Source organism: Musca autumnalis, unplaced genomic scaffold, assembly GCF_047663935.1.
Source record: "Musca autumnalis isolate F117 unplaced genomic scaffold, ASM4766393v1 scaffold_4, whole genome shotgun sequence".
Classification (NCBI taxonomy): Eukaryota; Metazoa; Arthropoda; class Insecta; order Diptera; family Muscidae; genus Musca; species Musca autumnalis.
In genome coordinates, this window is record NW_027411977.1 from 55,761,334 (window position 1) to 55,788,999 (window position 27,666).

General features: G+C 35.7%; 3 protein-coding genes across 3 annotated transcripts; 2 read left to right on the forward strand and 1 right to left on the reverse strand.

Annotated features, from left to right (window-relative positions):
• The first annotated feature begins 1,537 nt into the window (after positions 1 to 1,537).
• LOC141400721 (carboxypeptidase B1) lies at positions 1,538 to 10,342 on the forward strand. The gene is made up of 3 exons (XM_073980167.1): positions 1,538 to 2,801; positions 9,346 to 9,605; positions 9,703 to 10,342. Exons 1-3 carry the CDS (start codon positions 2,136 to 2,138, stop codon positions 10,253 to 10,255), a joined length of 1,479 nt encoding a protein of 492 aa, XP_073836268.1. The 5' UTR covers positions 1,538 to 2,135; the 3' UTR covers positions 10,256 to 10,342.
• A 6,039-nt stretch (positions 10,343 to 16,381) lies between these two features.
• Positions 16,382 to 21,918, reverse strand: smid (nuclear valosin-containing protein-like smid). Its single transcript, XM_073979925.1, has 11 exons — positions 21,707 to 21,918; positions 21,315 to 21,438; positions 21,162 to 21,250; positions 20,467 to 20,656; positions 20,172 to 20,396; positions 19,684 to 20,093; positions 19,114 to 19,619; positions 18,226 to 19,057; positions 17,196 to 17,525; positions 16,902 to 17,126; positions 16,382 to 16,837 (listed from the first exon to the last, which is right to left on the reverse strand). The coding sequence occupies exons 1-11, from the start codon at positions 21,761 to 21,763 to the stop codon at positions 16,754 to 16,756; spliced, it is 3,072 nt and encodes a 1,023-aa protein (XP_073836026.1). The 5' UTR covers positions 21,764 to 21,918; the 3' UTR covers positions 16,382 to 16,753.
• Positions 21,919 to 24,529: 2,611 nt separating this feature from the next.
• Positions 24,530 to 27,277, forward strand: Sc2 (trans-2,3-enoyl-CoA reductase Sc2). The gene is made up of 5 exons (XM_073980168.1): positions 24,530 to 24,684; positions 24,750 to 25,111; positions 25,642 to 25,858; positions 26,493 to 26,608; positions 26,672 to 27,277. The coding sequence occupies exons 1-5, from the start codon at positions 24,679 to 24,681 to the stop codon at positions 26,874 to 26,876; spliced, it is 906 nt and encodes a 301-aa protein (XP_073836269.1). The 5' UTR covers positions 24,530 to 24,678; the 3' UTR covers positions 26,877 to 27,277.
• Positions 27,278 to 27,666: the final 389 nt, after the last annotated feature.

Sequence of the window (27,666 nt, forward strand, 5' to 3'; positions counted from 1 at the left end):
ATTGGGAGGTACGGCTATATGGGGCTATACCAAATACCTTTACATACTTTTATACCTTTAATACTATTTATATAAGAAAGGTTTGAGCTAAATTTTGTCAGCCTATGTTAAGTGGTTCGGCAGATAAAGAGTTTTTACCCAATATTTGGACTCACTGTGCCAAATTACAGCCAATTTGGTAGTAAAATGTGGCTAATAGATGAAAACTACCTTAAATCGGGAGGTACGGATAAATGGGGGCTATATCAAAACATGGACCCAGAGACCCCATGTTCAGTACCAGAAGTTCTTTTGACATAAGAAAGATGTATGCCAAGTTCTGTCAGCCTACGTCAAGTGGTTCGGCAGTTAAAGAGTTTTTACCCAAAATTTAGGTAAATACTCGAAATCGGGGTACCCTTATATGGGGGCTATTAGAAAACGTGGACCTATATTGAACAATTTTTGCAAGGATATTTTCTACACATTGAGAACTCACAGTGCCAAGCTACAGCCAATATTATTGTAAAATGTGGCTAATAGACAAAAAATACCTTAAATCGGGAGGTACGGTTACATGGGGGCTATATCAAAACATGGACCCAGAGACCCCATGTTCAGTACCAGAAGTTCTGTTGACATAAGAAAGATGTAAGCCAAATTTTGTCAGCCTACGTCAAGTGGTTCGGCAGTTAATGAGTTTTTACCCACTAGTTTAAAATATTGTAAAACTATCCATTTTGAAACGAATTTACAACCTAAACCCAAGAATGGGGTGTAAAATGTTGTATTTGCCATTCAATATAGTAAATACTCAAATAAATACCCGGTAAATACAATCTCTAATTATTTATAAAATAAAAAAAATATTTCATATATTAAATCAAAATTTGCCCACTGTCCAATTTTTTTTTTCTATTTTATATTAGATAGCTGATAAAAAAATAAAAAAAAACCAAAAAAGATTTTCTTCTATTTGGACCAATGTTAAAGTGAGTATTTCTTTGCATATAGTTTGTACACAATTCTACTTTTTCAAGGCGCGATATCTCTGAAACCTTTAGTCAAAAAAATCTGAAAATATGCTAAACTGTTGTGCTGATGAGCAGCATCACCACAGCAAAAAAAAAAAGAAGTCAAAAAACTCATTTTGAAAAGCGTCCGATTTCACTCAGAAATCCCAGTATACAAATACTTTATAGCGTCTCCGACGAATATTTCGGTGGGTTACAACTTAATGACAAATATAATTCTGCTCTCCATAATTTGGTGGAGGGTATAAAAACTAGCATACAAAGATCCGCAGGCAATGCGGACTTGTTGAGAATGCTTTTGAAATAATCACCTTGCGAACTTGTCAGACAGATTTGGAAATTGCTCAATAGCAACACTTTTGATCCACTGTAACGAATAAATAAATCAACAGTTGTACCACCACCAACTCCCTACCAACTAAACAATTCAATGGAACTGCCTAAATTATTTATACAGCAATTACGGGTAATTTGAATGCCTATATGGCCTTTTAACGATATAACCGACTGAGACAACCATAAACAAAGACATTTTTCTTTAGCAGTTTGATGGCAGCATAACTGTCTACAGATAAATAAACACGCAACACGCACATTGTTGTTAAATTTCCCAAAAAGTCATATGGAGGGAACATAGGGAACAAATAGCTAACAGAACTACCTTTGTGGGAGAAACAGGTGACAATCCAAAGTTTGCGTGCACTGATATTATGAATTTATGAAAGGAACTTTACTCCGGCTAGGAACTAGGGAACCGGGAGCGACCATACTCAACATAAAAAATGTTTGGCATAGTTTTGTTTGTTATCATAGACCAGCGCGATATCGTCGTCGTTATACGATGATTGTCTTTTTGTTTGTCCCTACCACAACAAGGCAACGTTCATGTCACTCTTGGTTAAGAAACTTTCTTGGCTTCATTTGCCTGTTGGCCAACCTACAATACACTTTGGAATTATCTATTAAAGGAAAGAAGAACTACAAAAGACGTTAAAAACAAAAAGAAAGAATTAGTAACAAATGAACATTTGAAGTTGAATTTTTAACAATTTAAATTAATTTTAAAAATTTTTGTGTGAAACATTTTCTTTATTTTTGGAAAAAAAAATCGAAATCAAAATTATGGCCAACAGTGATAAGACATTGGAAATATCTGGTCAGCATTTAAGCCTACAGTCACTAGCATTACAACATCGCTTACCAAAATTATCCCACAATAAATTGGGTCGAATTTACACAGGACGCATTGGCACCGCCTCATCCTCTATGAAAAATGGAAAAACTGAAAAACGCAACAGATCCACCAAATCCTCGGCGCAAATTTCACGGCTAATTGAACTACCCCGACCCGACGTCCTCAACAGTTATCTGTCGTACAGCGAAATTACACAATATTTGGATTATTTACGTTTGCGTTATTGTGAATTTGTAAAACTCCACACATTGGGTCTTTCTTATGAAAGACGCCCGATTCGTGCCATTGAAATACACTGGAATAGTGAACGCAATCTTTGGGCCCAAGCTAAGGAGAATCGCATTACATCGGCCCCATCTGTCTGTAATTCAGAATTAAAAGAATTGGAAATATGTGCACCGGAAAAGGGACGAAACATGGTCTTCATTGAGGCTGGAACGCATGCCCGTGAATGGATTACGGTGACGGTAGCTTTACACTGCATTCATCAGTTAACGGAAAAGAATGGTCGCCACCGGGAACTGTTAAGAAAGCTCAGATTTTTCATTGTACCCGTGGTGAATCCTGATGGTTATGAATATTCCAAGAATACGGTAAGAAATTTGATATAAGATTTTCAGTTTATGGCAATTGGGTGATGGAAGGGACTGACTCATTACTGAACATCAGCGTCCAGAAGTAATGTATCTTGGCATTTTCATGAATGCCACTATAAAATCTCTCCAGCAACAGTTTAGTACAATAAAGTTATCAATATATCATTACTTCCTATCCTTTTTAACGGTGCACACAAATATATATTTTATAAACGGATGAAGATCGAGATTCTTTATTTTACCGAGTTACAAAAATGCATAATTTTATAAATGTATATCTACAAAGCGCGCGCTACCGCTATATAGTGGATATATCAAATTTATGACCCTTGGTACCAGGACCAAATGTGCAAAGGACCAAATCGATCAGTTCCTTCAAGAGTTATCGTGCGCATAATTTTTCTGAACATTTTTGAACTTTTGTGGGGGAGGTATCTGAAGGAGTTTACCGATATGGATTTTCTTCGGACTTAAACTAAGCTTGAACAAATTTTTATGAAAGCTAAATTTTTGAGCGAATCGGCAGATACGTTCGAGAATGATCTTGCACTCCAACCACTACACACGGTGTCATAGGAGTTTTTTGCACCTTTAAGGGTACTTTCTCAGCAACTATCGACTTGCTCCTGATGAAACTTGTACCGTCGTATGAGGGGGAGTGAATACAAGCTGTTACAACAGAAATCAAAGCGATTCGAGAGCAGGTCCTAAACTGAACTTTTCCGAAATTTTGTGTAGGAGGTACTTGAAGGAGTGGACCGATTGAGTTCATATTGGAACCTCATATATGTCTGGTAGAAATCTCACGATGTGCAAAGTATGGACCAAATCGGTTACTCCCTTCAAGAGTTATCGTGCGCACAAATTTTCCGAACATTTTCGAACTTTTGTTGGAGAGGTACGGGAAGGAGTGAACCGATATAACCCATCTTCGAACTTAAACAAAGTTTGGACAAAATATTACGAAAGCCAAATTTTGGACCGAATCGGTTGATCAGTTCCAGAGTTATCGTGCGCTCCAACCAGCAAGACAGGCAGACTGACAGACAGACAGACGGACGGACATGGCTAAATCAACTCCAAATTGTCTGAAACACATTTCGTCCAAACATACTTGGGGTCTAAAACCATTATTTCGATGAGGCACATTTTGCCCGTATGAAAGTGTATATACATACCCTCGTTAGCATAAATGCTGAGGGTATAATGAACAAGAAAAAAATATGTGTGAAGGGAAAACAAAAAGAAATCGACGTTTTTCATTCATAATTTTACAACTGGTTTTGCAGTTGTCTGGACGCCTACGTCACACAGGCAAGTTTTGGAGTTTTGACAAACAATACATGTAGTCAACTGCCCTGCCATGTGTGAACGCAGGGTTAAGGCACATAAAAATGTGGCTAAAAATGTCATAATACCTGAAATTGGATAGTACTGTTATATGGGGGGAAATTCCAAAACGTGGACCGATATATCCCACCTTTGAACTTGACCAGCTAGCAAACAAAAGACGCATCTTTCAAAATTTCATTTCAGTGGGTTATCGACACCTGTTGGACCAGTATGACAGGAAGCATGAAGGCCAAATTTTGGATCAAATCGGCAGATCCGTTCGAGAGTTATCTTGCGCTCCAACCACTACACACAGTGTCATAGGGGTTTTTTAACCTTACAGGCTATTTTCTCAAGAAGTATGGTTTTGCCCCTGATGAAACTTGTACCGCCGTATGGGGGCCGTGAATCCAAGTTGTTACAACAAAAATCTAAACGATTTGAGAGCAGGTCCTAAACTGAACTTTTCCGAAATTTTGTGTGAGAGGTATCCGAAGGCGTGGACCATATTGGAACCTCATCTAAGTTTGGTAGACATTTTATGATGTGCAAAGTATGGACCAAATCGGTTACTACTTTCAAGAGTTATCGTGCGCACAAATTTTCCGAAAATTTTCGAACTGTTGTGGGGGAGGTACCGGAAGGAGTGGGCAGATATAATCTGAACTTAAACTAAGTTTGGACAAAATATTGCGAAAGCCAAATTTTGGAACAAAACGGTTCATCCGTACGAGAGTTATCGTGCGCACCAGCCAGACTACTAATTACAAAAATGTTATGCCCTATTTGGTAGAGGGATTCGAATAATTATTATTTATTCAACATTTTTTAAAATGTATCAATACAATTTTTCCTTTACACCAGTGTGATCATTTGTTATTTTTCCAAAAAAAATATATATTTTTTTACAATTATTTAATTTGCTTAATTTTGCGTTTTTGAAAATTGATTAGCAATTACACTGTGCTACACGAAAAGTTTGCAGGGGTTGTGATGCATAAATTCGGTTTTGCGGGAGTCCATGGAAGACGAAAATACCTTTAGTTTCTTTGGCTCATTTCGTTTTTAGATTTTAACGGTAATAACGATAATTGTAGTGATTTCTTGGATTTTCAACTTTTAACGGGCATAACTTATTTTTTCCACAACGGATTTCAAAAGCATTTTTTTAAAGGGGAGAATAATGTCTTTTGAACAAGCCATAGATTTTTACAATCGGTTAACAAATGGCTAATACCCCGGTTACACTTAACCGGATTAACCCAGTGGGGTTGGATTTCAAATGTCAATTCCATAGCGCAAACGTCAAATAAATCCTCTCGAAGTGGGTTAACCCGGCAAAAAAAAAAACTCTAGTGTAACCGTACTATAAGTTGTAGTGGTTAGGGTGTGACAAAAAAGGAATAAAAAAAGGGAAATGTTTTTTCTCGTGCTCTAGGATGCGTAGAAGATACCAAACGGTAATTATTTACTTTTAGCAAGAAGGAAATTTAGTTAGCTTTCCAAAATGCGAAAACCAATGAAATCGGTTGAAAAATAGACGAGTTATGCAATTTTCTGTATTTTAACTTTTTTGTATTTGTATATTTTCCTTATTCCTTATTATTATTATTTATTTTTTTTGTTTTTGTAGAATAGCACATTCTGCGCAGTGGTATATACGAAAAACTTTATTGGCAAAATATGAAAAATGTAGAAAAATATTATTTCGAATCCCACTACCAAATAGGACTTAAAATGTTGTAATTAATCGTAGTTGAATAAAAGAATTAAAGAAAATCGAAGAATACAATCATTGATAAAAATAGATTTTTAATTTTAAATCGTGAAAATTGCATCCAAGCCCACTGTGCAACTTTTTTTTTCTATTTTTTATTACACCTTTTTTCAGATGCAATTCCAAACATTTTAGTTGTAATTCGTAACATTTCATTTGTAATTCGAGAATTCCATTTGTAATTTCAATTATTCCATTTGTAATTCGAATTATTCCAGTTGTAATCCGAATTCCATTTTTAATTCGAATTTCAAATTAAATAATTCGAATTACAAATGGAACAATTTGGATTACAAATGGAATAATTCGAATTACAAATTAAATAATTCGAATTACAAATGGAAGAATTCGAATTACAAGTGGAGTAATTCGAAATACAAATGAAATTACGAATTACAAATTACGAAAATCGAAGACTACAATCATTGATAAAAAAATAGATTTTTAATATTAAATCGTGAAAATTGCATCCGAGCCTACTATGCAACTTTTTTCTATTTTTTTATTACACCTTTTTCAGATGTAATTCGAAACATTTAAGTTGTAATTCGAAATATTTTAGTTATAATTCGTAACATTTCATTTGTAATTCGAGAATTCCATTTGTAATTCGAATTATTCCACTTGTAATCCGAATTATTCCATTTCTAATTCGAATTTCAAATAAAATAATTCGAATTACAAATGGAATAATTTGTATTACGAATGGAATAATTCGAATAACAAATGGAATAATTCGAATTACAAATGGAATGATTCGAATTACAAGTGGAGTAATTCGAAATACAAATGAAATTACGAATTACAAATAAAATTCTCGAATTACAATTAAAATAACTCCAATTACATCTGAAAAAGGTGTAGAAAGCTGATAAAAAATAAAAATACAAAAACGATTTTTTTATATTTTGACCAATATTCGACTTTTTCAAGGCCCGATATCCTTGGGAACGTTGGTCAAAATAATCTGATATACTAAAATGTTTTGCTGATATAACCATGTCCGTCTGTTTGTTGAAATCAATATTCAGCTTGCAATTGGTATAGCAGTTTCTATTACTCGTAGTATGTTTCGTATTGGAAATGACAATATCGGTTCACGTTTTGATATAGCCCCCATAAACATAATTGTGCCTCCCGATTTTCGGTGTTTTGAATGTTTTAGCCACATTATCTTGAATGTTTTAGCCACATTATCTTGCTGAAATTTGGTATGCGGTCTTCCTTAAGTCTATAAAAGCGTTTCCAAGAAAATTTTCAGTACAAAGAATTATACCTCCCGATTTTCGGTATTTTAAAGGTTTTAGCCTCAATACCATTCCCAAATAGTTTAGATTTGGTATTTAGTCTTATTTGGATCTACAAAACTTTCTCCAAGATATTTGTCATTACGGGTCCACTTTTTCATATAGTCCCCATAGAACGGTATCTCCCGATTTTGGGAATTTTGAAGGTTTTGGCTACATTATCTTATTTTGGTATTTAGTCTTCTTTGGGGCCAGAGAATTTCCCCCAGAAATATGTCGCTATAGGTCCACGTTTTGATGTACCACCTAATAGAACGGATTTTTGGTAGTTCGAAGGTTTTCGCCACATTATCTTACCGAATTGAATGAAATTTGGTATGTTGCCTTCTTTGAGGCTAAAAAACTTCTCCCAAAATTTTTTCAGTATGGATCCACGTTTTGATATTGTTCATAGAAAACTGACTACCAATGTACGGTATTTTACGTAGCCCCCATATAACGGTACATCCCGAGTTTTGGTATTTTTAAGGTCTTAGCCGCATTATCCAAGGGAAACGTCCGAAATGTGTCATTATAGGTCCACATGTTGATATAGCCCCCATTGAACAGTACCTCCCGATTTTCGATATTTTGAAGATTTTAGCCACATTATCTTACTGAAGAGACTAAACAAACCTTCTCCCAGAAATTTGTCAGTATAAGTCCACGTTTTAATATAGGTCCCACAGAACGCTGCCTACCGATTTTCGGTTTTTTTAAGGTTTTAGTCACTTTATTATAACGAAATGGCAGAATTCGCCTTGTGGATCACCTTCCCAAATATAAAATATGTCTACAACGAATTGTGGGTATAGATGCACATTGCGGGGCCGCTCGATGTGAAGTCTTTCAAAGAATTAGTTTACTGTAGTGACTGTTTTTTGGTATTTCGGAATTTCAATGGGTAGGAAAGCTCCACGAAGAAAATGATCAATACAGGTTTATATTTTCCTATATTCCCAATATGAAAGTACCTCCAGATTTTACGTATTTTGAAGGTTGTACACGCATCGTCCAAATGGAATGGTATTTCGGATTCTGAATGAATAGAAAATATTGATGTCTCATTGTATTAAATCTTGTTTAAAAGAAAGCGGCCCGGTTCTGGTTACTACGCCGTTGCTGTCATTGTGAAGATTGAATTTCTCTATTAGTGAGCCTTTCCAATTTTAATGGCAGGGCACGGGTTATATTTTTTTCTTTTTTCTAGGCGTTCGTAAACTTTATCTTTGTACTGACTGCTCGTTCTTGTATTTGGTAGGAGCGCAGATAAGACTGATGTTGATGAATTTAGCTTCTATACGAATATCTTTCAACCATCGGGGTCAATCTGAATACTTGAATAATTACAAATCCAAAACCAAACTCGTGGTACAATACAGTTATACCCCGTTTTCACTTAACCGGATTTTAAATGTCAAATCCATAGCGCAAACGTCAAAAAATCCTCATAAAGAAGGTTAACCAAGCATAAACCTCTAATGCCAACGCCGTTTTAGTCACCTTTAGATATGGTTGTGACGTCGTTCCCAATCCATCGTGTTGCTTGTATGGCAGTGTAATAATACGGTTACATTAGAGTTTTTTGCCGGGTTACTTTATCTTTGGACTGACTGCTCGCCGGGTTATATATTTCATGAGGATTTACTTGACGTTTGCGCTAAGGAATTGACATTTGAAACCCATCCGGTTAAGTGTAACCGGTTCAACTGAACCTTCTCTATAAAGAGTCGGAACATTCCAGATGCAAATTCACAGATCATGGTCCTTTAGACCTTAGCGAAGGTCATTGTCTATGTCCAATTGCAATGAAATTTGGAATGTGTGACAAAATTTGGTCTAAAATCATAAATTTACATTGAAATCGGTTCAGATGTGGATATAGACAGCTCCCATATATATTTTCGGCCGATTCAGATGTAGATGTTATATCGAAATCCGGATAGGGTATCATGTAATTGGCCGCACCCGACTTTGATCCTTTCCGTACTGGCTTGAGTTAAGTCTTTTGGGCATTTCAGATGACGATATGTGGAAAATAAAGAATTTCATTTTTAAACTTCTTAGCTGAATCTCTCTATTCATAGCATTCCCCTTTCTACTATAATAACATCACCCTCGTTTTACTTTCATTTAACATTTTCAGAATCCACGTTGGCGTAAAAATCGTCGTCCCCATGATGATGACGGATATGTGGGTACGGATTGCAATCGTAATTTTGATATCCATTGGGATCAAAGTAAATCAAAAGCAAAACGAAACACTTATCCAGGCGATAAGCCTTTTTCGGAACCAGAAACAAAATCCCTTGGTCAGATGTTACATAAACTTGCACCAAAACTTTTGTTCTTTCTATCGTTACATTCATATGCTCAGTGCATTATGTATCCCTGGGGTCATAGCAAGTAAGTTGAATTGTTGCATAAAATATGTATACATATGTGTTTGTGTGAAAAAAAACGTTTTTCTGATTTCACTCTCTTTATCTGTATGTATGTGTAGATCTTTGCCGCAAAATTATAAACTCATGGAAAGTGTGGCTATGGCCGCCAGGAATGCTATCAAATCATACAATGGCCGTTACTATCGTGTCGGTAGTATTTCTAATATAACCAAACGTATCATTTCCGGTTCTGTCGTCGATTATGCATATGGTGTTGTTAAAATCCCCATCTGTCTAGTTATGGAGTTACCATCAACGGAATATGGATTTCAGCCACCACCCGAAAAAATTAGTCCAATCAGCAGTGAAAGTTGGTGCGGCATTCGAGAAATGTGCAAGCAGGCCTACAATCTTAAATCACAAATACAAGAAAAAGAAAAAGAGGAATCTAAACATAATGAAACAATCAACATCATCTTACCAATGATGATGGAAGAAAATAATCCAAAATCATTGGGAAAATATGAAGAGACAAATGACCAAACTGAGGAGGATTCACCAGAATTATTTGAAGAGAATGAGGAAGACCGACGAAAAATACGACCTAAATTTAATGTGAGAAATAAATCCGCAAGAGGTTCGACTGATGGCTATTCGATCGATCATTGCTAGATGAATAAAAAATACATATTCCAAATCTGCATTTCATATATTAAGTGAGTAAAATAAAAAAATATGTTTAGTAATTTGTTTAAAAAAGTATAGTTTGTCTGTTTTCTTACAACGAAGAAAAAAGTCCTCATAATGGAAGAAATGTCTATAGAAAAGATAAGACACATAGAAGTGTGGTGAAGTACACGGAACAATATTAAAGAAGTAAAGTAAAGAAGTAAAAAATGAAAAAAAAATGGAGAAAATGTTCTGCATTCATCCAAGAAGTATTGCCAGAGAAAACAGATTACCAACCTGGGTTATCGGCCTGGGGTTTACAACTTTCTGCAAATCTAGGGCACGGGAACAACATGGGGGGAGGAGGGGGATTTTTGGAACTTCAGAGGCCCATATCTCGGGAAGTATGGACTTCCGCAACACAAAATGTATATTGTTGTAATCAGGACCCAAAAGGGCTTTAGCCGAACGCCATCCTAAAGTAATGTGAGAGCGGTCGCGGGTTGTCGGTTCCAGCGTAGGATCACTATTGATAGTGTGGTATCATTTCCAGCAAAATGTTCGATGCCTAAGATGCTATTCAGTCATGGGTGCAAGTGATTTTACATGTCGGGGGTTATCATGAACGGCAATTTTCCGTGAATTTTTTCACTTTCTCCCTTAAGTTGCAACGGCGGAAACACGAAACTCACGGGGAAATTTCATTCATGATAACCCCTGTCATCTTTTCAGCTTTCGGAATCAATAATGTTGACCCTCTACTGATTTAGGGGTCGATTATGCATTGCCACTAAACTTGAGAGTTGCGTTGTCAATTGTCAGCACAACTGAGATGAAATGTTGTATTATTGGTGTCAAACGTGTTATCCATCAGTGTTTTTTCAAACTTGTGAACTCTATTAAATCCAAAAGGCACAATTCGCCAAAAAAGACTATTTTAAAAGGATAAGTTCAGTGGAATTATTTTTTGATGATTAAAAAATGTACAGGACCTGACATCTATTAGAAGAAATTTGAGGGACAAGTCGAATCCATTAGAATTGTCATCTGCACTGTAAGTTGAAGCCCATGTTGGAAACATCTGTATAATCAGAAAATTATTTTAGGTTTAAGGCGTATTTTCGATTGAAAAGGATGCCGTAATTTACATTGTGGAAACGCACACTTTTAAAAATGTGCGCTGCGTTGAGATTTTTTCAGAGGGAAGTTTCCAAAAGACCCATGACAATGATTGCAATAATTACATTGCTCAGTCTACATTGTCGAAGGTATTGAAGGAAGTTGTCCACTTGATAGAGGACAAATTGTGCCCAAAATTGGATCATTTCGAATTTGACGGAGGAGAAAACAAGTAAAAAAGTGTCAGTCGGCTATGTCGACAGATATGTACACTCAGCCAATGTGAAGTGAAACTTTCACCTACGGCCCTTGTGGCCCTTTTTGGACGTTTGAACTTGCCGACAAAAATGTGAATTAGCTGCACTAAGGCACAAATGTTGAACTTTTGTAGGGCAGGTACCCTTAGGGAGGACCGATATGGGCCATTTTAGAAGTTAAACTAAATTTTGATGAAATATTAGGAGATCCAAAGTTTGGACCAAATTGGTTGCCCCATTCAAGTGATATCGTCCTGGCATTTTAGTGACATTTTTAAATACTGGGGAGAAGTACCGGAAGTTGTGGACCGGTATTGCCCCATGAAACTAATGGGCCGATTCGTGTCGCGTTGCCAGTTGCAATTTTTCCATTACGTATGGCAAAAGTCGCACGACGACGTCAAATTTTGTCGCCTTAATGTTCATTTTCCGGCGACAACAAATTAGCTGTCGCCGTTCATTTTTACTAACGAATAAAAATAAAATAAAAAAAAAATAACTTGTTATCGACGATTATTTTCTATCGCTGTACGTAGTGCATTTTTTAAATTTTGTCACAGAGACGATAGACGACGCTACATGACTCGCCTCGCTGTACGGAATCGGCCCATAAGTTTCAAATGTTGGACCAAATCGGTTGAACAGTTCTAGAGTTATCGTGCTCTCCGACCGCCACATATGGTTACATAGGCAGTTTTTACACCTTTCGGGCTGTTTTCCCAAGAAAAATGGACTTGCCCCTGAAAAAACTTTTACCGTCGTAATGGATGTAGCGAATGTAAATCGCTTCAACAAAAATCAAAGTGATTTGAGAGCAGGTCTTAAAGTGAACTTATCCGAAACTTTGTGTGAGAGGTACCAGAAGGAGCAGACAAATATAGTCCATATTCGAACCTGATCTATATCTGGTAGATATATAAGGATGTGCAAGTATGGTTTACATCGGTCACTCCCTTCAAGAGTTATCGTGCGTACAATTTTTCCGAACATTTTTTAACTTTTATGGGGGAGGTACTCGAAGGAGTGGACCGATATGGCTTATCTTCGAAATTAAACTATGTTTGGACGAAATATTACGACGGCCAAATTTTGGACCGAGTCGGCAAATCCGTTAGAGAGTTATTTTGCGCTCCAACCACTACACACGGCGTCATAGGGGCTTTTTGCAACTTTCAAGCTATTTTCTCAGGAAGTATGGACTTGCCCCTGATGCAACTTGAACCGCCATATAGAGGACAGCAAGTACAAGTTGTTACAATAAAAACCTAAGCGATTCGAGAGCTGCTCCTAAACTGAACTTCTCCGAAATTTTGTGTGGGAGGTACCCGAAGTAGTGGATCGATTGAGTCTATATTGGAACCTCATCTATGTCTGGTAGAAATTTCATGATGTACAAAGTGTAGACCGAATCGGTTTCTCGCTTCAAGAGTTATCGTGCGCACAAATTTTGCGGACATTTTCGAACTTTTGTGGGGGAGGAACCTGAAGCAATGGACCGATATGGCCCATCTTCGAACTTAAACTAAGTTTGGACAAAATATTACGAAAGCCAAATTTTGGACCTGTTATGTTCTTACGGAGGTGGTCGATTGAATGAAAGACGATGTTTAAACATAACAATCAATTCATTTATTGAATAAAACTTTAAGTTGTTTTATGAGTTGAAATAAAGTATTAATTATGAAGAACAACGAAATATAACGAAATATGTACAGATGAGATGTCTATTAATTGGTGGTTGCAAAGTAACTAACTGACTGTGTACTGACAATGAGTAGAGAGATAATAACTTAAAACTACTGATGCATGCAACACTGCTATGATGCTGCCAGATTGTTGCATTTTATGTGGTAGTACTAGGGTTACCCTAATAGGACCGAATCGGTTGATCCGTTCGAGAGTTATCGTGCGCACCAGACAGACAGACGAACAGACAGACAACGGACGGACATTGCTAAATCGACTCCAAATTGTCTGAAACACATTTCGTCCAAACATACTTGGGGTCTAAAACCGTTATTTCGATGAGGCACATTTTTTCCGTATGAAAGTGTATATACCCTCGTTAGCATAAATGCTGAGGGTATAAAAAGACAAAACAAAAATCATTTTTATTCAAAAACGAAATTCCCTGGTGTTGTTGGCTGTATATATGGAACCCATGTGCACATTGGATTTGCACTCAATTTATCAATTAATATTCAGCCCTATTCTGAACGCATGGGAGTTGGGAATTTTCTCCCATTCCCATTTTCGTATTCTGAATAAAATGTTGTGGGAATTTTTTCCCATTTCCCATCTCCCCTCATTCTGAATGAAGTTCGAATTGGGAATTTGTTCCCATGGGAAAAAAGTATACATTCTCTATCTTGTATTGTGGGAGAATTTTGTGGGAAAAATCTCCCCAGCAAACAGTGTGGGAGTTTGAAAAAAAATTTCAAGAAATTTCATATTTTAAGACATCTACACGACAAAATTATTGCAAATATTTGTAATCGCCATGTGTTTGCTTAATAAAAGCATACAAAATGTACTGTAAAATATGTCATTATTAGACTTCGGATTTTGCATATTCTTATATGATACAAAAACCTGCAAGAATCTAACATGTTTTACACCGATAAAAAATTTTCCTTTATGTTATCGAACAAAACAAAAACAAGTAGTAAAAATTAGTAGATTTTTGCAGTTCTGGAACAGACCATATGTATTGAAATACGAGAAAAAGTCATGGTTGATTCTATTAACGCAGCACAGCAAGTAAAAACAAATCAATTTCAAAAGAATTTTTGGCAATAATTATTAAAATATATTGGAAAATAACCATAATATATACAATCTTTGCAACTTTTATTCATTTTCGTAATATAAACTTCGGGTTTTTTAAATCAGAAGACTAACGTTCTATTGACTCCTCAACGACACGACAACGATCACACAGACGTACATACATATATGCCAACTTATTGCAATGCTATTCCATTTTCCGAAATGCCTTTTCTTGAATAGGATCGTTATTTTTGAACGTAGAAGCTTGAAATTTTGCAAGGGCATGTGTTTTAGTTTTAGATTCAATCAAAAACGTATTTTATTTTATTTATTATTTTTTTAGATACGTCTTCGGAAATTTATGGTGACGATATGTAATAACACGCAAAAATATGTAATAATCGAGAAAAATATCCGAATTTATCTTTTTGAATTTTTTTAAAAATATGCAAAATACGAGTTCTAGCGATCATTAGGAATAAGTAAAACTAGCGATATACGCGTTAAACCCCTAACTAAAATTATTCCGAATCAACATACAATTTTTAAATTCGTTGCAAACTTAAAAAGTTCCTATTACTTTATACACAAAAGTTATGTTTGCCTACTAATTAAAAAAATGCTTACACCAATTCGCAAATTCTGAAGAAAAAGTGCTTATTAGAACAACACCACACATCGTTGACTCCATTCACTTAAAAAATCCATAAATCAATGCACGGTTGTTGAATTAAGTGAGTTGTGCTTTGCTAATCTAATTCAAAAACCGCGAATTCAATCCAAATAGGCATTTTGTATTACAAACATAATTACAGCCCCCAAAAGTATGCTATAATAATTTGGTGTAACTGATTTCGAATTTCGAAATTTCAACTCCCATCGTTTGTTGTTCCCACGTCGTTGAGAATATGGAAAACATGGGAATGGGAAATTTCGTTCCCATGGGAATGTTCAGAATAGGGCTGATTATTTCGATGAGGCACATTTTGTCCGTATGAAAGTGTATATACCCTCGTTAGTATAAATGCTGAGGGTATAAAAAGACAAAACAAAAATCATTTTTATTCAAAAACGAAATTCCCTGGTGTTGTTGGCTGTATATATGGAACCCATGTGCACATTGGATTTGCACTCAATTTATCAATTAATATTGCAAACTGTTGTTTTGTTGTTGTTTTCACCATATTTTTGATACACAAAATTAATCAATCGTGCAAATAATCAACAATTGTTAAGAAAATGTTTCTTCCTTTCAATTTTATTTCTTGTTTCTTCGAAAATATTCACTGCAACTGAAAATAAGTGGTTGCTGAAAAATAGCCGGTTCGTCAGCTGAGATTCGCAACTTCAGTTGAAGGTTGCCATACATAAAGTAATTTTGACAACTGGCAACTCCACTCAATGATAATTGCTATCGAAAATCGACCCCTTAGACTATATGGGAATATGTTGTGACCCACAAAAATGTCTGGTTAACAAGTAGCGCCTTCGTCAGTCAGGTCAGGTGATACGATGCTGTTGTTGTAAACAGTGATATGTTTGTATGCTTTCCTGCTAAATCTGGCTCTATCTCCAGTCATAAATGTGGCAGCTACGATTGGTTGTACTCACAAAGCTTCTGGTTTTAGTTGAGTAGGTTTGGCAGGGCAGTTATAAAGGTGTACTGTGCCGGGTCTGTAGCGCATGTTGTACATATGTTTTGCACGGTGTCGTCAATCCTCGCCCTATATGAATTAGACGGCTACACCACTTCGTACGAAGTTAAGCCAAAACTACTCTGGTTTGTTGTTGTAGCATAATAGGTTTGATGCTGGGTTAGCAGTCGCTGCCCGAAACGCTTTTGGCTTCGTGTCAATCCCGTACAAAGAACCCGTCGTTTAGCTCTCATGTGAATAACTTTGGTGCTTAGACTTATCTATATCCGAGCTGCATTTCGAAATAACAGTTTTAGGTAATTTTAGTGTTAAAAAAGAAAACAACAAAATTCAATTTACAATTAATTTTTTATGTTTACAAATGTATTTCGTAAAATATTGGAAATATATAACTTCAGTTTCTTTAAAAAAAATTGGTTTTTTTGGAATTTGTTTTTGTAACCAATAAATTTGTCCAGCTATTTTTTTATTAAATGTTTTAAAGAAAACTGTATAAAAAATTAAGTTTTTATTCTATGATGTTTTTAACATTTGTTTGTTTTGTTTTTCAGAACTGGTATTGTGTTATTTTTAACATACATATACAGTTTCGATCATTTGTATTACTACATTCCATTAAAGACAAAAAAAAGAAAACTAAAACATTATACAGTATGCAAAAGAAAAATATTGGATATAATAAAGAAAAGAAAACTTAATATTTAATCAGCAGTTGTTTGTATATCTGCTATGGAAACACGGGGTGCCGCATATTTCAAACGTAACTTGTCATAAACTTTGCGATCCTGTAAAGATATCAATACAATTATATAAGTATTGGGGTTTTATTAAACCATAAGCACAATTTACCTGCGCACTAACAGATGGTCTTAACATTTTGAGGGCTTTGTTGAAATGTTCTTGCGTCACACATAAGTCTTCCAATTTTAATTCTGTATTATTTATAGACTCTTTAAGGGCCATCATTGAAGCTTGTCGTACCAGACCAGCTAAATCGGCACCGGTATAACCATCAGTTAAAGATGCTAGCTCTTCAAAGTCAACATCTGATGCCAAAACAGGTTTGGTGCCATTCTAAAAAAATTAAATAATGTATTAAAATAATGTTATGAATAGCAAAAGCAAATATATATCAGTTATTACCTTTGTATTTGCCTTTAATATTTCTAAACGATCTTGTTTTTCGGGCAATCCAACATAGAGTATGGTATCCAAACGTCCAGGACGTAATATGGCGGGATCAATTATATCAGGACGATTTGTGGCAGCCAAAATATAAACACCCTGTCGATCCTCGACACCATCCATTTCAGTTAGCAGCTGATTAACCACTCTAGTGCCGGAACCACCTTCATTGCCATCAGAACGTTTGGGACACAGTGAATCAAATTCATCAAAGAATATAACACAGGGCGCTGAGTTTCTTGCTCTCTGGAAGCAAGCCCTAACGGCACGTTCACTTTCGCCGACGTACTATAAATAAAAAATAAATGGCATTTGGTAAACAAATGTAATTGCAAAAACATTGTTTTAAAGCGATCCTAGCGTAGCGTTAAATATCGGATCGGTCTGAAACTTAATGTAGTATCGTCGTCTTCATTGCTTTTATCCAGTTTTCATATTCGAATATCCGCTTATTTGAAGCTAATGAAAATACCTATACAAAGAAGGAGACTTGATGATATTATATTGATACATCCCGAATCTATATAAAAACCTTCGCGTTCAATCAATTTTCTTGGAATAATCCAAACCAATTTTGATGGGCTAAAGATTTTTAGGAACTATCGCGGTCTATATCTCGGGAAGTATGGATTTCCCAAAAAAAAACTATACCGTTGTGTCTGGGACCAAATCGGTTGCTTATATCTAGAGTGGACAGATATTGTCCATCTTCGAAGTTAGAATAACTTTAGTATAAAATCATATCTCTCGATAATTATTTTATTATTGATAGAACTTCTATGCTGGGAAGAAATATAACGGTGTGCAAGTTTTGAAGAGTTATCGTGCGTGCAGACACACTAACAAACATAAATAAATCGACTCCAAATTGTCTGAAACGAATTTGGTTTAAAAATATCTTCAGTTTGAGGATATAAGAATCCATAAATTAAATTTCGAGGTTCCTGGCTGTAATAGTACGAACAATTAAAAACAAATTCAATCTTACCATATTCATCAATTCGGGTCCTTTAACTGAGATGAAATTAATACCGGCCTCATTGGCTATGGCCTTGGCAAGCAATGTTTTACCACAACCCGGTGGACCGCACAACAACACACCCGAAGGTGCTGACAAACCCAAACGTGTTAACTTTTCGGGGAATTTCACAGGCGCTAGAACGGCCAATTTCAGTTCTTCACGTATATCTTGCAGTGAACCAACATCATCCCATGTAACATCGGGAACTGTAATGAAACCTTCACGTTTCGCCGAAGGTTGGACCACTTTTACGGCTTCACAGAAATCATTTAAAGTTATGCAAAATTCTGATACAAATGTTATATCCTCGGGTGGATTATCAAGCCAATTGAGTAATTCGAATAGCGTGGGATCGGGTAATTTAATATTTTTGTCACTGGCAGCAGTAACAGTAGAAGTAGTAGATGTTTTCTCTTTCTTTTCTGGTGAAGAAGTTGTTGTTACGTTTTGTTCTTTTTCATCCGATTTTTCCTTTGTATCATCTGCCATTTCAATGTCTTCTTCTGTGGTAGCTTTGTCTGAAGAAGGTTTATTTTCATCTTCTGTTGTGTCTTTCTTTCCTTTGGTATCATCAGCTTCTGCAGTGTCAACGGCCATTTTTTCTGTATCTTCGGTGGGTTTTTCATTGTCTTTAGCAGGAGAATTTTCAGATACGTTAGCATTCTCCTTTTCTTCTGGTTTCTTTTCCCCTTCTTCGGCAGTTTTGTTATTATCAGTCTCCTCATTATCATCGTCCAAATCGACAATTGTGATATTACGCTGGGCCTTAAGTTGGAAGGCACGCATTTGTTCTGAACATCTGCAACAAAATATGAAATATTACTTTTTTGCTACTCAGTGCATTTTTCTACTTACTTTCTTTTAACCGCAATCGTGGCTGCTCTTGACACAAGAGCCAATAAATCTGCGCCCACATAACCCGGTGTCAATTCAGCAATTTTGTCAAAATCACATTTTTGTTCCACCGATAAACCTTCGCATATTATAGTCAATATATCTTTGCGATCTTTACGTGTCGGAATACCAATGGAAATTTCATGATCAAAACGACCAACACGTCTAAGGGCTGGGTCCAAGACATCAGGTCGGGTTGTTGCACCAATAACTAAAACAGACTGGCCACCTTCTGACAACTTTAGATTATCCAAGCTGCTAATCAATTGTGAAACTATGCGCCGTTCCATATCACGTTGAGCCATGGAACGATTGGATGAGATGGCATCAATTTCATCAATAAACAATACACAAGGAGCACATGTAGCAGCTTGATCAAAAACATCACGTATACGTTCTTCAGATTCTCCAGAAACTCCAGCAATTAATTCAGTGGCAGGAATTTCAATCAATGGTAAGTTCAATTGCTGTAATTATGGATGAAATAATAATTTCTTTGAAATACGCGTTAGGAAGCGAAGAAGTACTCACCCCTGCTATGGCATGAGCCAATAAGGTTTTACCACATCCAGGTGGTCCATGCAACAGTATACCCCGAGGTGGCATTAGACCCAAGACAAAATATATATCCGGTGATTTAATGTGCATAAGAAGCTCACAAAGTTCTTTAAGAGTTTTTTCCATGCCTCCAATGTCCTGAAACGTTTCTCTGGATTTTCGTAACTGAACCTCCTTTTTATATTTACGAGCCCGGGAACCACTGCCACTACCCGGACCAGCACCACCACCACTTCCACTTGCTGGATTAAATGGTCGATCTGAATCATGGCTATTACCACGATTTGTCATGGATTGTTGATGCTGTTGTTGTTGGCGCAATTGATTTGTATGACGCTGCAATTGTTGCATTATGTAGGCATTGCTGGCATTGTCGCTTTTCTCTAATATGTTTGATTTATTGGTCATTGGACGTTTTTTGTTATACATTGGCATGGTTATATCTGTATCTTCCAACTTACGTTTTTTGGATGGTTGTCCTGCTGCGGCTGGTATCGATCCACTAGCTGTCTCGTGACGTTTCTGACCAGAAAGTTGTTGTAATGGAGGTAAGGAATTTGAATCGGTAGCATTAGAAGCTGTTGAGGATGTACCTTTGGACGAAGGTTCCTGCACAGAGGATGTGGGAACTTGAATTTTGGTAACAGTAATGGCTGCATTCTTAGATATTGGTAAGCCGCTTACAGCTATTTATCAAGAGGATGAAAGATATAAAACCATTACCAAAAATATCTTATCAGTTTACTAAAAATATACCTTTAGGTAAGCCCTTGCCATTAGATTTTGTTGGGTTAGCTTCATCTCCGCTCTCATCGCTACTAATGTCGATTGCTTCAGCTGAAGATTTATTTGCTGGTGGGGGTGCTGCAGCTGATGATGATGGTGGTGGCTTTGATTTGCTGTACAAATCACTCATCATGTTACTCATCAAATTGTTTGAAGAGTCCTGAAAAAGGAAGTCATAAAAGATAAACGGTTATGATCGGTGAAGCAACACGTTTCTATGACCCGAGTACAATCATATTACAAACATTAAAAAGAATTATCAGGGTGAGCCACTGAAGACCAGAAACAAGTTGCCAAAGCTGAATGACATCGATATATACAAATCAAACTTCAAGCATTTTTACGCTATGCCAGAATGTGAGTTTTTTCAACTACATGATGCAAGGTTTCCTGCACTAAAATGTCAAATTACAGCCAAATCAACGCGGCATATCTTCAAAAGATTGGTGTTTTATGTACTCCAAAACAAATGTCAGTTCCGCTAATGCTATTAAAATGTGTTTAAAGCCGAAACTTTAAATACGTATTTCTCATATTGAGGAGTATATATGGCACACTACTGCTAAGTCCACTGACACCTACTTTTTTAAGTACAGTTATAAACATTTGTAAATGTATACATTACGCGCACTCATCCATACACTCTATAACGAATTATGACTTACATCCATTACTTCCAAATCAGATGCGTCTGAATCATCTCCACTCGAAACTTGATCATCAAGTCCATAACTTTGTGATACCACATGGTAGGCTAAAAATAAAAACACAAAGTTAATCTCATATGCCAATATGACATCCATTCTTTCCGTTATTACCTTGTTCCACCAATGCACGAAATGGTCCCATTTTACGGCGAGCATACTCTGGGTAACGCTCCTGTAATTGTTTTGTCATAATTGTTACATCCAAATAGGTTTTGTCAACATTTTCCTCCAGATACTTTGGACGCCATCAGTTAACATATTAGATATGAAATGAAAACATACAAGTATACTGTGAATATTTGGATATCAAATCACGATAAACTTAACCTAATTTCACACAAGTGTACCGCCCGCCAAAGAAATGCATCAAATCATTTCGAAGTTCTGCCGGTGTGAATGAATGCAAGCAATACTCGTTTTTTCCAATGCCTCAAAGCTGTGGCAATGCAATTTTACGAGTCCGTAAGCATCCGATTTGTTGTTTTTCTTTTTGTATTCCTCACCTGTTTGACACGATTTATTATTTGTGGGTCATAAAGTATTGGTTTATTTTTCTTCATGTTATTTTTTCGCAAAGTTTTTAAATTCACAATCCTCAAAAATTTCAGTAATTAAAATCTGTCAAGGAACGCTAACAGACAACTAAGCCGCGGACAAAATGTTGCCGTCACGACGCCGACATTAGCTATGGGAATAGCACAACGGCGTTAAAGACAACAGTCCAGTGGCCCGAGTCATGTTCATAGCATTATTAAACTGCGTTTACATTAACGTTTATAATCCTATCAATCGTCTATTTTAATTTTTAATTATTTCATTAGATAAATAAAAGCTCTGTTCCACAACTAAAAAGTTTTTACAATTTTTACCACTTTTACACATTTTGCGTTCCCGTACACAAAATTTATATGAAAATCGTTTACGACTTTTACAACTTTTACGACTTTTACCACTTTATAAAGTACGGGAACAAGCCAAAAGATAATAAGCTCACGTATTAATGCCAGTTTATAAAGAGCTCCGTTTTGATTTATTTGGGGAAAGAAAGCTGTATTAAGCGGAATTTGAACTAGAACAAATTTTCCACTTGCACCTAAAACAAGAATTTGTGTCAAATACATAATTTATTTGACAGATATTCTTCATATAGTATGTTTACACTTACATTTTACATTTAATTTATTTGACAGATATTCTTTGTCATACGTCAAATAATTCCTCGTTTTATTTGATGTGTACGCTATGGAATTGCAATTTATATACCAGTGAATTTCATAAATCTAAACGTACAGCAAACTTATAGTATGTTTACATTTACGAAATCGAGTGGATTTCAACTGACAATTCCTTTGTGTAAACGTCAAACGAAATCTCATTCATTTGACATTTAAGTAATGGAATCGACAGTTGAAATCGAGTAGGTTTTGTAAATGTAAACCTAGCATTAGTTGGGTTTTAGACGTTATAATTTATATTATTTATTTCCTTATAATTTCGGAAATTAACGATATTATTCGGTAAAGCTGAAAACAGATACAACGTTTGATTTAAGTTTTGTGTCGTTTTGGCCGTTTTTACACTGTTGGGCATGATGCCGAAAAATTCAAATTCATTTGAAATATATGCCGACAAACAGATAAACGCTGGACTTTGGTATCGTCGTCGCCCTGTTGTTGTTGTGTTGTATCTGTTTTCAGCTTAAGTTAACGACCAATAAATAGTAGTCGTAAAGTTATACCGACATCAACAGTGTTGTCAACTTTTATTTGAACTTTTCATTCATAATTTTGCGTTTTAATGTTAGGCTTGGTTTACATTTACGAAATCCACTCGATTTCAACTGTCAAATCCATAGGTTAAACGTCAAATGAATTAAATAAAATTCCGTAATAGTACGGTTATGGCTATTCTACACGATATGTTTTTTAAAATGTTTTACATATGTTTTGTCACTTTGGGTATATAGAATATATACACAAAGTGACAACACATATGTAAAAAACATATCATGTAGAATAGCCATTATAGTACGTTTATATATAACCGGATTTAACAAACCCATGGGTTTCAAATGTCAATTCCATTGCTTATATTTCAAATAAATCTTCATAAAGAAGGTTAACCCTGCAAAAAGCTATAATATAAACAGGGCCTTACACTAGAGTTTTTTTCCGGGTTAACTCACTTCGAGAGGATCTATTTGACGTTTGCGCTATGGAATTGACATTTGAAATCCAAACCCTCTGGGTTAATCCGGTTAAGTGTAACCGGGGTATAATAGTTCGTTTAAACTTATAACTCGATTTCTAATGTCAATTCCATAGCATATACGTCAAATAAATCGTAGTTCTAAATCCGCTGGATTTTATTTGACGTATATTGTATGGGATTGACAGTTTAAATCATAGTATAAAGGCCAGAACAGAATCAATCGTCGCTTGCTTTGCTTGCTTCCCCAAATGTCAAATTATAAAGGAACGCGTTCTCATTTAGGAGGCCCTGGCATTCCTTTAGAATTTGACATTTGGGAAGCAAGCAAAGCAAGCGACGATTGATTCTGTTCTGGCCTTAACTTCATAGTCTAATACTATGTTTACATTTACGAAATCCACTCGATTTCATCTGTCAATTCCTTTGTATATACATACGTCACATGAGAACTCATCTGAAATCGATTGGATTTTTAATTAATTTCTCGTTAAAGACGAGCTTACTGACCAAGATGCTTTTCGAAAAAGGAAAGCCGACGATACGAACTCTCACAACCACCACTGTGTGACAAGACATGTTTCGCTTTTGGTTTAGGAAGGCTCCTCAGACACATCGATTGTGGGGCGGCTTCGCTATCATCTAACCTTTTTCCTCTTTCAAATGCAATTTGTTTTTTACAAAGTTAAATTTTTTGTTCAAATCTTTGTATGGCTTTCATGACAAACGCTTTGCGTCATTTTTTATTAATTTTTAATTAATTTCTCGTAAGAGACGAGCTTACTGACCAAGATGCTTATTGAAAAAGGAAAGCCGACGATACGAACCCACACACCACTGTGTGACATAACATGTTTCGCCTTTGGTTTAGGAAGGCTCCTCATTCCATTTGACGTTTGAGCAATGGAATTGACAGTTGAAACCGAGTGGATTTCGTAAATGTAATCATAGTAAAACAGACGTTTAATAGTATGTATGTTTTGGTAAATCAGAGTTGTATTTGAAGCAATCTGTCTGGTCTAAACGCCTAGTTAATTCCACCTTGTTACTTGACATCTTTTTGTGCGTTGTAAATAAAGGTGTAGCACACAGCTGATTGTTGACTTTTTATAGAACCCTACCACAGACTGCTTCTTGCTATACGAACTTTGAGTTTTTACCTGTCATTCGGCAATCTTTGTACAAGAAGGTGTACGACTCGGTGGAAAACCGTGATTGTATTTAATTCCAGTGATTAGCAGAGACTAATTAAGGGTACTACGTAAAAATGGAGGTGTGTAATTAATTCCAATACTTTATTCATTCATAATTAATTGTAATATTTTTTTCCATCTATAGATTGAAATTGTTAATGCAAAGACGCTTAAGCCGTACGGCAAAATGTCCGTTGCTGCCGAAACTGATATGACCTACTTGAGACAACTCATTCACAATAAATTCAAGCAAACTCCCTCTGCCGATAGGCAATCTTTGCGTTTGGAACCCAAAGGCAAGGCTGTCAAAGATACTGAAACATTACGAACACTCAAAGTACAAGCCGGTGATAAGGTGTACGTAAAGGATTTGGGACCACAAATTGGTTGGAAAACTGTATTTTTGGCTGAATATGCTGGCCCTCTTATCGTCTATTTAATTTTCTATACAAGACCCGATTTGGTTTATGGCAAAAATGCTAATGAACCAATTTCCCTAACTACCCAGTAAGTAATCAATATTTTTGATAGTGGTAATCAAAAATGTTACCCCTAAATCATTGATAACACGTATTGTGGAAAATTGCTTAATAGATTAGATTCCATAACTTTCCCCCATTAAAGTATGCACTTTTTTCAAATCAAATTATTAATATTTGAAATCTGAGAAAGTGTTGTGGAGTAACATATATTAACCAAGTTAAAACACACACACACACAAACGCCATATAAACAATATTATTGACATTGATGATTGCCACAACAAACGGTTAAGAAATATCTAACCTACTTTGACCCCAGCTAACGTCAGTGATTTGTTTGCATTGGCATATGTATGCGCCGCTGTGATTGGTGGTTTAACTAAAATTGTACCTCGAACTTGAATTTGTATAAATTTTGCATAATTAATGTAGCGTTTTTTAACAGTGACAAAAGTTTTCGTTTTCTTTTGCAGCAACTTCCAATTTTTATATTATATTGTTATTATGTAGTTGTGTGTGTCTCACCTAATTTTTTTTTCTTCATTTTTATTATAGTATCGCCGCTATTTGCTACACCGTGCATTATGTGAAACGTTTATTGGAAACAATTTTTGTTCATAGATTCTCTCACTCCACTATGCCCTTGCGTAATCTATTCAAAAATTGCTCATATTATTGGGGATTTACTGCATATGTGTCGTATCATGTCAATCATCCATTCTTCACATCTCCATGCATGTGTCAAGTTTGGGCAGCTCTGGCTTTGTTTGCGGTAAGTCAATGTCACACCTAACACTAGCGTATAAATTAAAACAAATATTTACATTTATATTAGCATTATTTAAGAATTTTATATTCTGATAGACAAAATACATTAGGTTTTATGTGATTAGGGTTGAAGTTCGTCTTTGCCTGTATTGACACTTTGGGTTACGTTGAAATTGGGACAACCATGTAACTCACACAAACACTTACGCTCATATAATTAAGTACTTGTTGACTTAGGTCCACCTATCGGTTAGTTTCGAAATGCAACAATAGAACTTGTTGCATTTCTGAATGCAATGCTATACAATGTTTTTATACGTTCGGTATTAAGACGTGTTTTTTAAATTACCTCAAAAGCTCCGTTTGACCGCAATAAAATACACACAAATGTATGCATATGTCACAATATTTTGAACATTCATTTAGTATAAAATCAATATTTACATAGTATTAATAACTGGACTTTGTAATAGACATATAAATTATACCACTCTGTTTTAGAATGTGCGCGGTCGAAAAGGTTTTACGTTATATTTTGATTTGATTCGATATTAAAAATAAGAAAAAGAAGAAGCAAGGAACTTGCCGTGCTGTGTATTTGTTTTTTAATTGCATTTTTTTCTTTTTTGAATTTTCAGTTCTGTGAGTTGGGTAACTTCTCTGTACACATTGCTTTGCGCAATTTGAGACCACCCGGTACTAAGGTGCGTAAGATTCCCGTACCTGATGGTAATCCCTTGACAAATTTGTTCCAGTAAGTATACAATGAAATTACGAGTATTGAAATCGATAATATTTTTATTTGTGCCCCCCTTAGCTTGGTCTCTTGCCCCAACTATACCTATGAAATTGGTGCCTGGATATCATTCTCTATTATGACATCTTGTCTACCAGCTCTCTTGTTTGCCTTTGCTGGTGCATTCCAAATGACCGTTTGGGCCTTGGGTAAACACCGCAACTACAGAAAAGAGTTCAAAGATTATCCCAAACAAAGACGTGCAATCTTCCCATTCATCTTGTAAATTCATATTGTTTACACATCACACAGAGAGGAGCAATTAGAAACATTTCTGCATTTTGATATTCTATCATCAACATCGATGACAATTATATTGTGTATCTTCCCCGCACAACTTGACACTTATTCCATATAAGTTATATACATACATCTAGAATAATTATGTCATTTTTATATATACGTTGACGAGTAGAGATTCAAATATTTTGAAAAGAAGAAAATGGTGTGTATTTAGCTAAAGTATCATTTGAAATTTAACATTATGTTTTCTAGTGAAAATGGATTAATATTTTATAAATTCATAAAATTCATTCATAATTCCAATGTCATATTTACATATTATGTATGTATTTGAACAAATTATAATAAAGAGAAAATAACAAACGGTTATGAGAAGAAGATAAATTTAGTTTTTGATTCACGAAATGCATTTTAAAAAGTTTTACGTTATGATCTTTCGGATTTCTGAGCGAAATCGTGAAGGGCCTTTGTGCAGGACAGAAACGGTGCGACGCTTCCCTGTTACCTCCTCAATAAGTCGTGGCAGGTTCCGTCGAATTTGGCTAATCAGAAACTTTGAATACTCCTTTACTGGCAGCATCTTGGTCTGATGGTTGTTCCAAAGCGAGTTTGTCTTAAGCATCTTATTCCATATCGCTGTGATACAATATTAATGCTGTATTGTAATCCAAACGTCACTGATGCGCATTTGAAACGCTGAATACACACAAAATTAGTATCAGGTTTGTATTTAAAAACGTGAAAAAACTCACGGGGAATTTTTCGTTCAGAAT

Coding starts and splice junctions, on each gene's coding strand:
- LOC141400721 (XM_073980167.1), top strand. CDS start 2,136: ATGGCCAACAGTGATAAGACATTGGAAATATCTGGTCAGCATTTAAGC. Junction 2,802..9,345: donor ATGAATATTCCAAGAATACG/GTAAGAAATTTG, acceptor TAACATTTTCAG/AATCCACGTTGGCGTAAAAA. Junction 9,606..9,702: donor TATCCCTGGGGTCATAGCAA/GTAAGTTGAATT, acceptor ATGTATGTGTAG/ATCTTTGCCGCAAAATTATA.
- smid (XM_073979925.1), bottom strand. CDS start 21,763: ATGAAGAAAAATAAACCAATACTTTATGACCCACAAATAATAAATCGT. Junction 20,657..21,161: donor CTGATTTGGAAGTAATGGAT/GTAAGTCATAAT, acceptor TTCCTTTTTCAG/GACTCTTCAAACAATTTGAT. Junction 19,058..19,113: donor ACGATTGCGGTTAAAAGAAA/GTAAGTAGAAAA, acceptor ATTTTGTTGCAG/ATGTTCAGAACAAATGCGTG.
- Sc2 (XM_073980168.1), top strand. Junction 25,112..25,641: donor CCAATTTCCCTAACTACCCA/GTAAGTAATCAA, acceptor TTTTTATTATAG/TATCGCCGCTATTTGCTACA. Junction 26,609..26,671: donor CCCTTGACAAATTTGTTCCA/GTAAGTATACAA, acceptor TGCCCCCCTTAG/CTTGGTCTCTTGCCCCAACT.